A 12,385-nucleotide genomic window follows, 5' to 3' on the forward strand; every position below is an offset into this window, starting at 1 on the left:
GAGTTTTGCTATGTCACTGTTGAGGTAATACTGTTGGCCTTGTTAATTTAAACAGAATTTGACGGAGTCTGATGCCATTTAAATGCACATTATTTACTCTAACTATGCCCTGTGCAAACTTCATTTTATTTAACATTTAATAGAGTCATCAAGTTCTTTTTTTGTACTATGTGAAACAAGGCTGTTCTTTATGCTAAGCATTTAAGCAGTCACGATACTATTATATTGTTTTAAAGTTAGTGATATGAAGTTATGTAAATGTATAGAGTAAGAGTCCAAATAATTGCTTTGATTTTATTGAGCATGTAGTATAGAACGAGGGTAGTCTTCGTCTGATTGTTTACAGTCTGAATGTTAAACAATAAATGGTGTTTAACATTGTTAAACAATGTAAGCAATCAATACAACGCAGTGTAGTAATGCAACATTAGCAATTCTGAAAGCTTTGCAGACTCACGCAGATACATCAGCAGAGGTTTACATCAGTAAACTTTTGAAAGCATCAATGCAGGGATAGGTGCGTCAGCTTCACTCACCTGTCCGTACCAGTTATATTCCAGCATCGTTACAGGACTTGTAGGACTCACAAACATAAACAGTAAAAGTTGTATGTCTACGTTCTTGCACAACTATTTAAATGTAAAAAAAAAATAAGTTAAAAATTGCAGTCTATTGCTCTTTTCTCAACCCGCCTGTACAACTCTTAGTTTTCCTGTGTGGAATTGATGTTGTCAAGACTTGGAGGGGGGGCAGGCAAAAATCTAAGCCATTACACACGTTTTTGTACACATGGACTGGCAAGCATATGCACGCTCACTCACACACCCCTGACTCTCCTGTTGAATTTTGGCACTCCCAGGGCTTACGACCTGTTGATAATGAACCTGAACCCATTATTTTGAGTCAATGAATTGAAAGAAATAGGGCAAAGAATGAAAGCCACAGGGCCAATTAACGGCATTCTTTGATGTATTACCCTCGCTCACCACTCAACCAGACCGCTCTGCGCCTTTTGTCTTTATCCTCTCTGTTATTCATTAATTATTCTGAGCGGGGTCAGAGTTCGACTGGCTAATTGTGCAGACCGTCTCTCTTTGAGGATGGCAAAAGATTCGCCCAACGCTGACACTCCCCCTGACTGTGCCCAGCCACCTTGAATTATGCCAATTATTCCAATTCTTTGATTTTTTTCCCTCCTACTCTCTGTTCCATCATTGTACTCAGCTATATTTCTCTTTCTCCCTCCCTCCTGCCTTTTCGTAGTTTAGTCTACATCACTAGACTCTATCTCTCCCTCACACACACACACACACACACACACACACACACACACACACACACACACACACACACTCAAACCAGTACATAATATTTTGGCAATGATGGCATTTGAGCTGGACAATTGGGGTCTTCTAAGGATAAAATCTGGCTGATAATTGAATTATACACTCAGCAGATCGACACTACAAAATGTATCACACAATCCACTCACAAGAAAAGCACCATTCCAATGTATTAACCCATTATAACACATAAAAGGAGAAGTTTTGTGCTCTTTTGAGTGCACATATTTTAGTGTACATCAAGTGTTCTTGCCAAGAATTAGATGACATGATTAATAATACCACTTTCATAACTGTATCACCAGATTAGCAGTAGATAAACACACAATCTTCAATATCTTAAATGTCATTTTTCACTTTGTTTTTTAAGTACATTTAAAAACAACAACAACAATATGTTAATTAGTAAGCTAAAAAAAAATTGCTGTATTCTAAAGAAAACCAGGCTCATTTTCCCCCATGTTTCTATTTTTAGGCTAAGCTAAGCTTACTAGCTGACCACTGAACTAATATCAAGCTACGATATTAAGCAAATCACAGGAATAGGTCTTCTTGGTTTATACACAATTTATAAAAAAAAATTTTTTTTTTCCCCAAGCTTCTTAGACTACGTTGACCTGGAAGACTGAGAACCTGCACAGACTTAATCTATAACAGTATGTACAGACTCTACAGACCCCAGTTAGCATGAAAGCTCATGACAGTGCAATTAGAAACAGTGTCTTCTGGACAGATAAGACCAAGGTGGAGATGTTTGGTCATAATGCACAGGGCCACCTTCAGAGAAATCCAGACACAGCATATCAACCAAAACACGTCATACCAGCTGACAAGCACGGTGATGGAGGGATGATGAGTTGGGCTTGTTTAGCAGCCACGGGACCTGGGCACCTATCATTCAATGAGTTGAAAATGAACTCCTCTGTATTCAAAGTATTCTAGAGTCCAATATAGGGCCATTTGTCTGGCAACTAAAGGTTGGCTGAAATTTCATCATGCAACAGAATGGCTGAAAAGAAAAGACTCAAGGTGTTTAAACTTATTTGCAGTCATTGCTACACCCAAATCCAGACTTCATTCTGATTGAAATGCTGTGCCAGGACCTGAAGACCACTGATATAAATGAAAATCTGCAAAACCTAATGAACTGAAACAACTTTGTAAAGAATAGTGACCCAAAATAATGTGAAGCACTTCAAAGTGTTGCTGCTAAAAGTGGTTCTACAAACTACTGAAATGTGTCCTTCACAGGATTGCATACAGTCCTGTAGAAATATCACTATCACTCTATTCTCCTGTGTTACCCTTGTTTCTGTATTTTCATTATATGGATAGAAGCATCCCGAAAATAAAGACTTTTTGACATGTAAGGATTTAAAAAAAGATAACAAAGGTAAAGCAAATGAAGAAGCAAAAGAAAGATGTAATCAGGTTAGGTAACATGGCAGCCCCTCTTTAACACAATTATAAGAATAGCCAGCATATAATGGTTTAATTATCTGTCTGGCAATTTCTACTTCCACTCATCTGAACTGAGGATGCAGTGTTTTTGTATCAATTTATACATATGTCCCAGATTCACAAATCGTTGTATTCCATTTTTGATTTACATTTTACACAGCATTCAACGTTTTGGGGGAAACAGGGTTGTAATAATAAAACAGTTATTATTCTATTAACTCAGTGCTATTACTTTAAAAGCCTACGTTAAATAAGCTTTAGTACTTGCAGTTAATGTCAAGTATCTCTTCAGAGTCTTTGTTCCCTGTTTGTTTTTCAAGACATAAGACTATGTAAGATGAATGAAATCCTGTGCTAACCTTTTGTCTCTCAAGTCCTTTTGGATTTGTTTTCTTCAAAGGGAGTCCCATTTAGCACCTCTGGCTATGGTCCGTCCTGAAAGGATAAATCCTCAGGGTATATCTGTGTCACTGATACCATTGGCTAAACACTGTGTCCTCTTCTGACCTCCTTAATTTGGTGTGCGTGAGTATGTGCTGCTTTGCCTATCACAAGTGCTCATCTTGTCTTTTAGCAGGCACAAAAGGACAGAGGGGGGGTTAACAAAGGGTCTTGATAATATGTTGTAGCTACAAACCCAAAATAGAAAGGAATCAATGAGGTGACAAAGTTTTTTGATTGTTTAAGGCCAAGAGTGGTGTTTCCTACTGTCTTTTGACTCGAGGACCCCTCACTTTAGATTGTATCTTGAGATTTCATTCTTACCAGGAAGTTTTTGGTACAAGCGAAATTCTAATTGTGGTGCTAAATGCAATTTTTTTGTTTATTTTATTTTATTTTATTTTATATGACTGTTGTGTACCCTTTTGTCTTGTTTGTTGTCTGCATCTGTGTCCCTTATATTACAGCGATTCATTTGTTGAAAAGAAAATAACATGGCCCTTGTGACATGTATTATGGCACATAATGTAATATGTCTCACTACAAAATCCACTTCATGTGCTGACATTCAGATGAATGTTTGAAAGATTAAGGTAAATTTATCAGATTCTCTAAACCACATATTTTGTCTTCATTTCCTTTTTCACTTGGCAGAACATTGATCTATTACAGCTTGCAGCAATGAGCAGCAAGTAGTTAAATCATGTATGTATATATACAGATCACATACATACAGATAAATGTGATCATCTTCCTCCAATCATCTTTCATCAATTAAACTGTTCACTTATAAATCACACCATTTATTATCCATGGAGCACATACATACACAAACATGCAAGAGACTCCCAAACACCAGCTGTTCTTGCTTCTCCACCTTGAGGGAGACCTCCAGCTTGTTTCCTCGCTCGGACATATCCCCAAACTCAGCAGGAAGCCCCTACTGGTCCCAATACTGTCCACTTCCCCAGCCACACACTAACACTGCTGCTCTCTTCGTTGTACCTTTTTTGCCCCCTTTTGAATCCTATTAGTGCATGAACTTAGTTTAACTGAAAAAGACTGTGGACTTCACTCAATTGGGCCTAATAGGATTAGGCTGTGGGTATGGGCTGGAAGGTTTAAATGGGAATGGAATTTTGGCAGACACCTGCTCAATCCATTGCATTAATCTTATAAAGGTTATAGAGTATGTGGGGGCCCCACTGATGCCCAGAGTTGAATGGTTGGATGAATGGCTGTATTAGGTACGTGGGTTTCAACTAGGTTGGCATTAGTATTAGAGGAAGTGCAGCCCAGTGATAAAAAGAGGGCATACGTGGACCCAATGGTTGCAGGTATAGAGATCATTATTCATGTAAAAGTTATGATTCTATTAATTTAAATGAGATCAAAAGAATTAAGAACTGTACTTGGTAGGTTTTATATACTAAAACTGTTTTCTGTTTATACTAAAAAAAAAGTTCTTTATGAAATTGTTTTCCAATTTTTATGAAGGCATATGGAGTCATCTGAATTCCTCGAAACAAGAAGTAAACACATGGATTCAAGGAAATGATGATTGAAGCTTGGGAACATTCTTTATTGTAAGATGTAAACATTGATTGACTAAAGCTCAGAAGAAATGTCACAAGTAAATTTTAAATTTCACATGTCCAATGGTTTCCTACTGAATTTTCCCACCGCAGATACGTTTTTTGAAGTTATTTTAGTATGTTGCAGTTCAATCCTGTTGGATGCTGCTATGATAACCTTTATGTTTTGAAAGCTTGAAATATGAAGTAATGTTACAGATATGATTACAAAAATAGTTTCTTGAGAGTTTCAATTCTACATCAGAAGTAGCCAGTAATAGATTAAGCATTAGTTGGTTAAATCTTTTACACTGAACATTACATTACAGAATGTAATTACGTTGCAGAATGATTTAGAACTTTGATCATTTTAAAAATATGCTGAAAAGTCTTATTCTATTATAAACCCAGACATTCCCTAGTTTTTTAGATCTAATTAAAGATTACATGTTAATATTTTCAGTTATGTTGAACATTACAGTCTGACTGATTCATCAGAGGTATGATTTTCCTAAGCAAAATGACATTTACAATGTAAGATTATCCATCCATCCATCCATCCATCCATCCATCCTTCCTTCCTTCCTTCCTTCCTTCCGTCCTTCCTTCCTTCCTTCCTTCCTTCCTTCCTTCCTTCCTTTCCGGTATCACACCAGGAAAGTCCAGGTATTAAACAGACCTGTTCCCAGGTCTATGAGAACAGGTCAAGTTTGAGCTTTTTTAAAAGCTCAAACTCATATCAACAAATAATGGTGAACATCTTGGGTGTTCAAAATTACATAAATAAGTCTTTTCATATCCCAAATAATTACAGAGTGTTAGCCAAAGTACTCAGCCCTATCAAATGGGACTTTTTCACTTTATGACAATATTGGTATCATATTATTCTAATGGCACAACAATTACAATTAGTTGTTAGAAAGTTATATGAACACATACTAATCAAAAAAAATCTAGCTTAGGCTTCAATTCACAAATTCACTTCATTAGAGGTTATTCAGGTCAGAAATGCCTGAAGGACTGCAGTCACAGATACTGCCAGAGGACATGAACCCATAAACACCATGAACACCATAAAAGTAAAGAAATGGAGATAGATAAGAGTGGTACAGGGGAGAAAATGGCTTGATGTGGTTCATGCTCTTAAGATAATTACTAGCAGTCATTGTCTCTTAATACACTTAAAACAGTGGCTTTTTACCATGTCACTGATCACTTTACTGCTTGATTCACATAATACCTAATCACTTCAACACAAACCGTTTAAATATGTGAGGCTTAAAGAAACATTTTGGAATTAAATAACATTTTTTAATCTTTGTGTGAAACAGATATGTAAATCAAAATGATTATGCATGCAGACTCAATGGGTTTGATTAATGAAATAAATTAGTGAGTAACTCACAGCACTTCAAAACCTACAATCAAACTAAAACCACTAAATAAAGATCAAGACTGCTAGAGTAAATTCACAATGTAAAACTTTAAAATTGAAAAAAAGTTGAGAACAAAACAAATAATTTTCAAAAATGTTGAATTGTTCTTGAAGCTCTTGTCATTCTGCCTTTTGAACTTTGGGTTGTCAACACTGGAATGATTACAGGTTTGCTGGCACAGATTTACAGGGACCACAAGACATTTGTCCTCAAGTGCAACATCTTTACTTACTTGCTAGTATTCTTGCAGCATCATTAACACATTAGTCAGTATTTTAACACATAATAACAGATTGTAAAAGTGTTAGAGTTCAGTTGATCCTCTTCATTTTTAATCACCATTCTTCCCAAGGGTGTCATACCAAGTCTCAACCAACACCTCATAATGTCTTTCCCGGAGGTCTCTACATGTTTCTGGATGCTATGAATAGCTTTCTTGGTGGCCTTAAAACTCCCCTCCCACCCCACCTAGAGGGATTATGATATGTTTTAACCAGAAGTGGTCTGTGCTTTCTTCTTTGTGTCAATTATTGGGACAGTCTAATGGCTTGATCTGTGGTGTTGTAAGAACAGTTGGTGCAGGAGGAGATCAGGGGCAAGCTGGACAGGTGGTGATGTATGTGTGTGTGTGTGTGTGTGTGTGTGTGTGTGTGTGTGTGTGTGTGTGTGTGTGTGTTGCACAAGCTGGAGTTAGTTATTTTCAGTGTGAAACACTGAAGAAATGAATGTGAAGCATTTAGAGGGTCATTCTTGTCTAATCCTATTAGTGTCTTAGAGCTCTTTTATATCAGAAGGGGTCAGGGAAAATACCTCTGTGGGAAAAATATCACAAAGATAGCAATTTCATCACTAAATAATGGAGAAAAAAGAAGAAGACGAAAAAAATACTTTTACTCATAAGCAATTTGAAAGAACCAACAAATATATTCTATTTTGGTTTATAAAAATAATTATATGTCCATTTGAGCTCATCTGTATCTGTGAGTATGCATTAAACCAGGTTTGTAATTACAAGGAAACTTTTAATATTAACTCTGTGCTAGCATTGTAATACCATCACTGTTACATATTTTAATTTTTGACAGTTTTCCTCATTGTCATTAAACTGTGTCTCAGTTTGGGAGTAAGGAGAACTTCTCCCTTTCGCTCATAGCTTTGTTAGTGAGTAGAAAATCCAATTTCACTTTAGTATTTGTGGTCATGAAATGTAAAAAAAGAAAAAACTACAGTACTTTACCTGTGTGTAGTCCTGCTTTAGACGGACTAATTTAAATATGAGAGACAGAGAAACTGTTGTCTCTGTGAGGATAATTGTCTTAGAGAAAACAGGATTTAAAACCGAGGCTTTATTTGATTAGCTAATTTTATTTACAGTATACTGTGTAAATCTGACTCTGTTGAGCATAATGAAGAAGTCAAATAGCTCCCCAATTGCTCTGGCCATAAAAAAGCCTGAATACCTCTAGTTGGTATTTGATAATTAGAATTTTTATGCACAGATCTAATCAGGAAATGCACATATAAAACTTTAGCCTTTACCCTCAGCCAGTGTTTGACTTAACGTAACAATGCTTGAATGATGAATTCGAAGTCTATACTCACATCATAAACAGGAAATGTGTTCTAATTATGTACATAACTTTTTATTGCACCATTTTTTGGTCTAGAAAATGACAGAGATGGTAAACTAAACTGTTATTTTTCTTTCCCCCAGTGCAAAAAATACACAATTTTTTCTTTCTTTAATGCCTGCTAACTGAAAGATGATTCAACTACATGTTTACTGTTATTTTATTTCATAGTTGTGAAGTTTAATTCTAGTTTAAGGGTCTCTCTGTTATTCCAGGTTCACAGAGTCAATGCAGGAAAGATGTCTGTTTTCATTTATATGTTTAATATTTCCGATGCCTTGATTCATCTCTTTGAATTATTGCATAGGACCTCTGTTTCTTCACTCATGCATACATCCAGTCCTGTGGGCTAACCCGGGCCAGCCCAGGCGCTGAGCCAATCCAGATGGGTGGTCTACACCCATCACTGCTGCTCTCTCATGCTTTGGCCTGTTAATGTCCTTGTTGCTCTGATACATTTTTTCTATCTTTCTTCTTCTGATTCTTCTCCTTTCAGCCTTCACTTCAATCTTAACTAAGTCCTTACTTCTTTCCCTTCGCCTTGATTTTCACTCATACTATCATTTCTACCTTAGATGCTTTGTTAGTTTCATTTCATTCAGTCACAAAGACAGTGTTGCACTAAAAACCTCCATATGATTGCTTCGGTCACAAGCAGATTGCCACATTCTGCCTTTGTTTGCATGGAAGAAACTGATTTGTCTGTTTTTACTCACGAAGGAACCATGGAGCGGTAGTGAAACTTATAAAAGTGCAGCACAAACCAGAAATGAAGAACATTCACCTTCAAAGGAAACGTTACCTTAAAACCAACACATTTCAAAAGGTGCAACTTGTACTTTGAAGGCAAAGGGTCTCCACTTCTAGTTTGTGTCACACATTTCAGTTTCACTACTGCTAAGCCAGTATTAGGCCAAAGTTTGCAAATAAGTCTTTGTCCTCTATACAAACTAGGAGCAACTGCTAGGGACCAAAGCAATCACAAGGAGCTTTTGTTGCAGCGCTGTGTGTCAACTTCCAGCAACCACTCACCAACCAGTTGGAGGATACACATTTTTCCATATTAACTATTTTAGCAGTGGTTTACTGACCGGTTTCTATACCTACATGGCTGAGGCAGCTGGTAGTAACCTTCAGTAACCATTTACCACTGGTCAAAGAATACACTTTTTCCATACCTACACTTCACCCATATTTTATTTATATTTTCTGGTCACCAAATAATCTCTCAGCCTGTGTGACTGGGATTTAGAGCTCATAATCATTGATGGTCTGCTAGGTATAGTGGAGTTGTAGCTGACCTTCTAGGTGGAACAAGAAATGCGGAATCAATCTGATTTCGAAATCTGCAACATGTGCAAAATGAGGAAACTTCATTTAATTTTCTCCTTTAATTCATTACACACCCAGCAACACACTAAAGGTTTTTTGTGTTTCCTCACTGACTCAAATGCCCTGCTGTGAATATTAGACAAACAATGTTCGTGTTGTTGTTTGTATAGTAAAATTCACTTGCAGTAGACAATATGCGCTAGCTGTTTGATTGAAATTATATATAGTTTTACTGTAGAGAGAAATTCAGTGTATAAATTAGGTTTTAGGTAGTAAAAAACATTAATTCAGTTTGGTATTTGCCTAATTAACTATATATATCTATATAGAGATAGATAGATAGATAGATAGATAGATAGATAGATAGATAGATAGATAGATAGATAGATAGATAGATAGATAGATAGATAGACTCAGCCAAGTAGTTCTTTTAATTAGGAGAAGGAAGTTACCTGAATCTACCTACCCACTAGTGAAAGGGCTAGCTTGTACCTTGAGGCAGACATCAACTCACAAACACCCACAAGTATTTGTGCATGTACACAAACACACACATCACACATCAGAGAAACTTTAGCACATGAAAGGCCTCCCACTGAAGTGAAAAACATGCTCCAACAATGCTTTGAAGTCTACTAGTCATCCATCTGATGTTTTCCGTTCCTCCTCCTCTAAAAGTCTGATTCATGCATCCCTTGCAGAACTTACCTCCCCAAAGCCAAGAGACGACTCCAGCCGATCTGGGAGTCATTTGACTCTTTTCACAATACCCCCCTAACACATCCCAAACATCCAAAATTCAGCCTTACTTTTTGCATCAAAGCAAAGCAGGAAAATAAATGGTCCTAGACAACGCATGCAATCTTTGTGCAATCTAAGAAAATACACATATATGCAACAGTACATGATATGAATACCCAAATTATGCACACTTCCAGTGGCATATAGTAATTGCAGAAGCCAGTTATGGCTCAGTGAGCTGTCAGCACATTGTGTGTGTGGTTTTTGGAGTTCCTTGGACAGTCGGGCAACAATATCCAGAAACAAAATATCAAAGAAGTGACCCCTAAAACTTGGGTCGTTCAAATGGTTCTTGCCATGTGTGAACAACAGCCACAGATAGTCACAAATAGGCTAGTATGTATTATTAGCAAATGCTAAGAAAAGATTATTATCAGTAAAAAAAAAAATATCCAGCAAATAAGCATTTCTTCCACAGTGACCTTTACTGTGAGACCCAGTTTTGTTGACCTTTTTCAAAGGCCTCTAAATAGCTTTGATGAAAAGAGAGTAACGTTTCATTGGTATTTACATGTGGCAGGCAAGAGGAGGTTCACCAGGGGAGTCCCCTCTGTGTTTACGACCTGATTGCATTCTATATTTATGCCAGTTGATGCATTACATAGAGCTTCGTAATTATACATGTGACAACATTTTTTTAACCTGACAGTTCAGTAATTAAATACCTGTGGTGATATATGGGCTATTAGGGCAGTGTGTGAATAAGAAAAAACACATATTGTTAGTCTTTTTAGCTACAGGTGTTAATTGTTTATGCTCAGGTCACAGTTTTATTTCCTCACCATTAGTGTAATGTAATGTAAAGTGACAGAGAAAAACAAAGGCAGAGGAATGCACCAAAAAAACCCAAACAAACAAGGATATGGCAGGCAGATAGATAGATTTACTAAATCCAGAGGACATGGTAGCCATGATTCCCAAAAACAAATGTCAAATTTGATTTGTCTGACCACAGAGCATTTATGCCATTTACCTCCATCCATTTGAAATGAGCTTTGGCCCAGAGAAGATAAGGAATGCCACTAATGCATTTCAGTGGGCAGAGAAATGCCACTAAAGCTCTGTCATACGTCTTCTCTGCATGGTAGAGCTTTAACCTTTATTTCTGGACGTTACGAGGAACTGTGTTCACGCAGGGATTTCCATGATAGAATCATGCCTGTTTTTAATGAAGTGCTGCCTGAGGGCCCAAAGATCATGGGGCATCTTATTTTGATTTTATTTACCGATTGTGAGCACACAGAGATTTCTCTACATTCTTAGAATCTTTTGACAATATTATGTATGTTATATGATGAGATCTTCAAAGTCTTTAAATTTTAAGTTAAGAAATTTTTTTGCCATCAAATTCAAAATGAATTTTTATGGGACATTCCTACGTTTAAACATTTGAGATTAATATTATAATGTGAATAAAATATCGGTTTATGAGATTTGCCAATCACTGCATTCTACTGTAACTTACATTTTACACAGCATCCCATAGTAGTGTGGCAATTAACAAATCTAACCCCATATAACGGGTTTCGGGTCGCTAACAGATACCTATCATGCCTATCATTGGTTGCTAGTGTACATTGTAGGTTGTGGTCATGTAGGTAAATCTCAGCCATATTACAATCAATAATATTCACTCTCATTAGCAAGTCGTTTCAGTGGCACAACACTAATTTGAAATTAATTAAACTCTGCCACATCACCTTTTTCAAAACATTCTCTGTATTTTATTGACAGTCCTTGATATCTGTTCACCAAAGTGCCACAAATCTCTTCTTTCAGTCAGTTTTATTGATCATATCTAATAATGTTTCAGTGGTATTTGATGATCTGTTCTCATAACCTACCTTCCACATGTTTTTGGACTCCCTCCAAAATGGAGCTGGTGACCTAGTGTAGACTTCACCGTAGGGACACTGGGAGCGAGCATGACGGATGGCGCCGCTGGGATGAGGGGGGCAGAACTGAGGCCAATGTGGATGTGGTTCAGAATCATATAAACCCAGTCCACTAATCACGCACTGGTTGTCTGGACTGGAGCGCGACTGGAACATTTTCGAACAACCCAAAACTGGATCTAAGGAAAATAAGGAAATAACAATTAGTCAGCAAATTAACCAATTCTTGTAATGAAATTGTTACATTATCCTTATTAAATCATGATTTATACTTGAATTTCTCAGTGAATATCTTGTTAAAGAAAGGGAAGCAAGAGGGCAGAAAGTGGCTGCACTGTTGGATTTGCTGCCTGTGTTTGCATGAGTTTATATTCGTAGTAAATCAGCAGGGGTTTTTTTTAGACAGCTATAGACTCCAGCTGATTAGTTACCAAAGTCTGACATGCTGCTAATCTTGAAAGCAGGGTGTTT

The 12,385-nt window shown here is 36.9% G+C and overlaps 1 protein-coding gene across 4 annotated transcripts in view; it reads right to left on the minus strand.

The window, feature by feature from the left end:
* Positions 1-12,385, minus strand: part of tfec (transcription factor EC) — a 48,422-nt gene that overhangs the window by 21,959 nt on the left and 14,078 nt on the right. For all 4 annotated transcript variants that reach the window (XM_013274683.3, XM_019347042.2, XM_013274681.3 and 1 more), the window contains one exon: positions 11,864-12,093. In XM_013274683.3, coding sequence (XP_013130137.1) covers positions 11,864-12,070 — 207 coding nt within the window. In that variant the 5' untranslated portion in view covers positions 12,071-12,093. The remainder of the gene's footprint in view (positions 1-11,863; positions 12,094-12,385) is intronic.

The sequence above is a fragment of the Oreochromis niloticus genome, linkage group LG17, assembly GCF_001858045.2.
Source record: "Oreochromis niloticus isolate F11D_XX linkage group LG17, O_niloticus_UMD_NMBU, whole genome shotgun sequence".
NCBI classification, from domain to species: Eukaryota; Metazoa; Chordata; class Actinopteri; order Cichliformes; family Cichlidae; genus Oreochromis; species Oreochromis niloticus.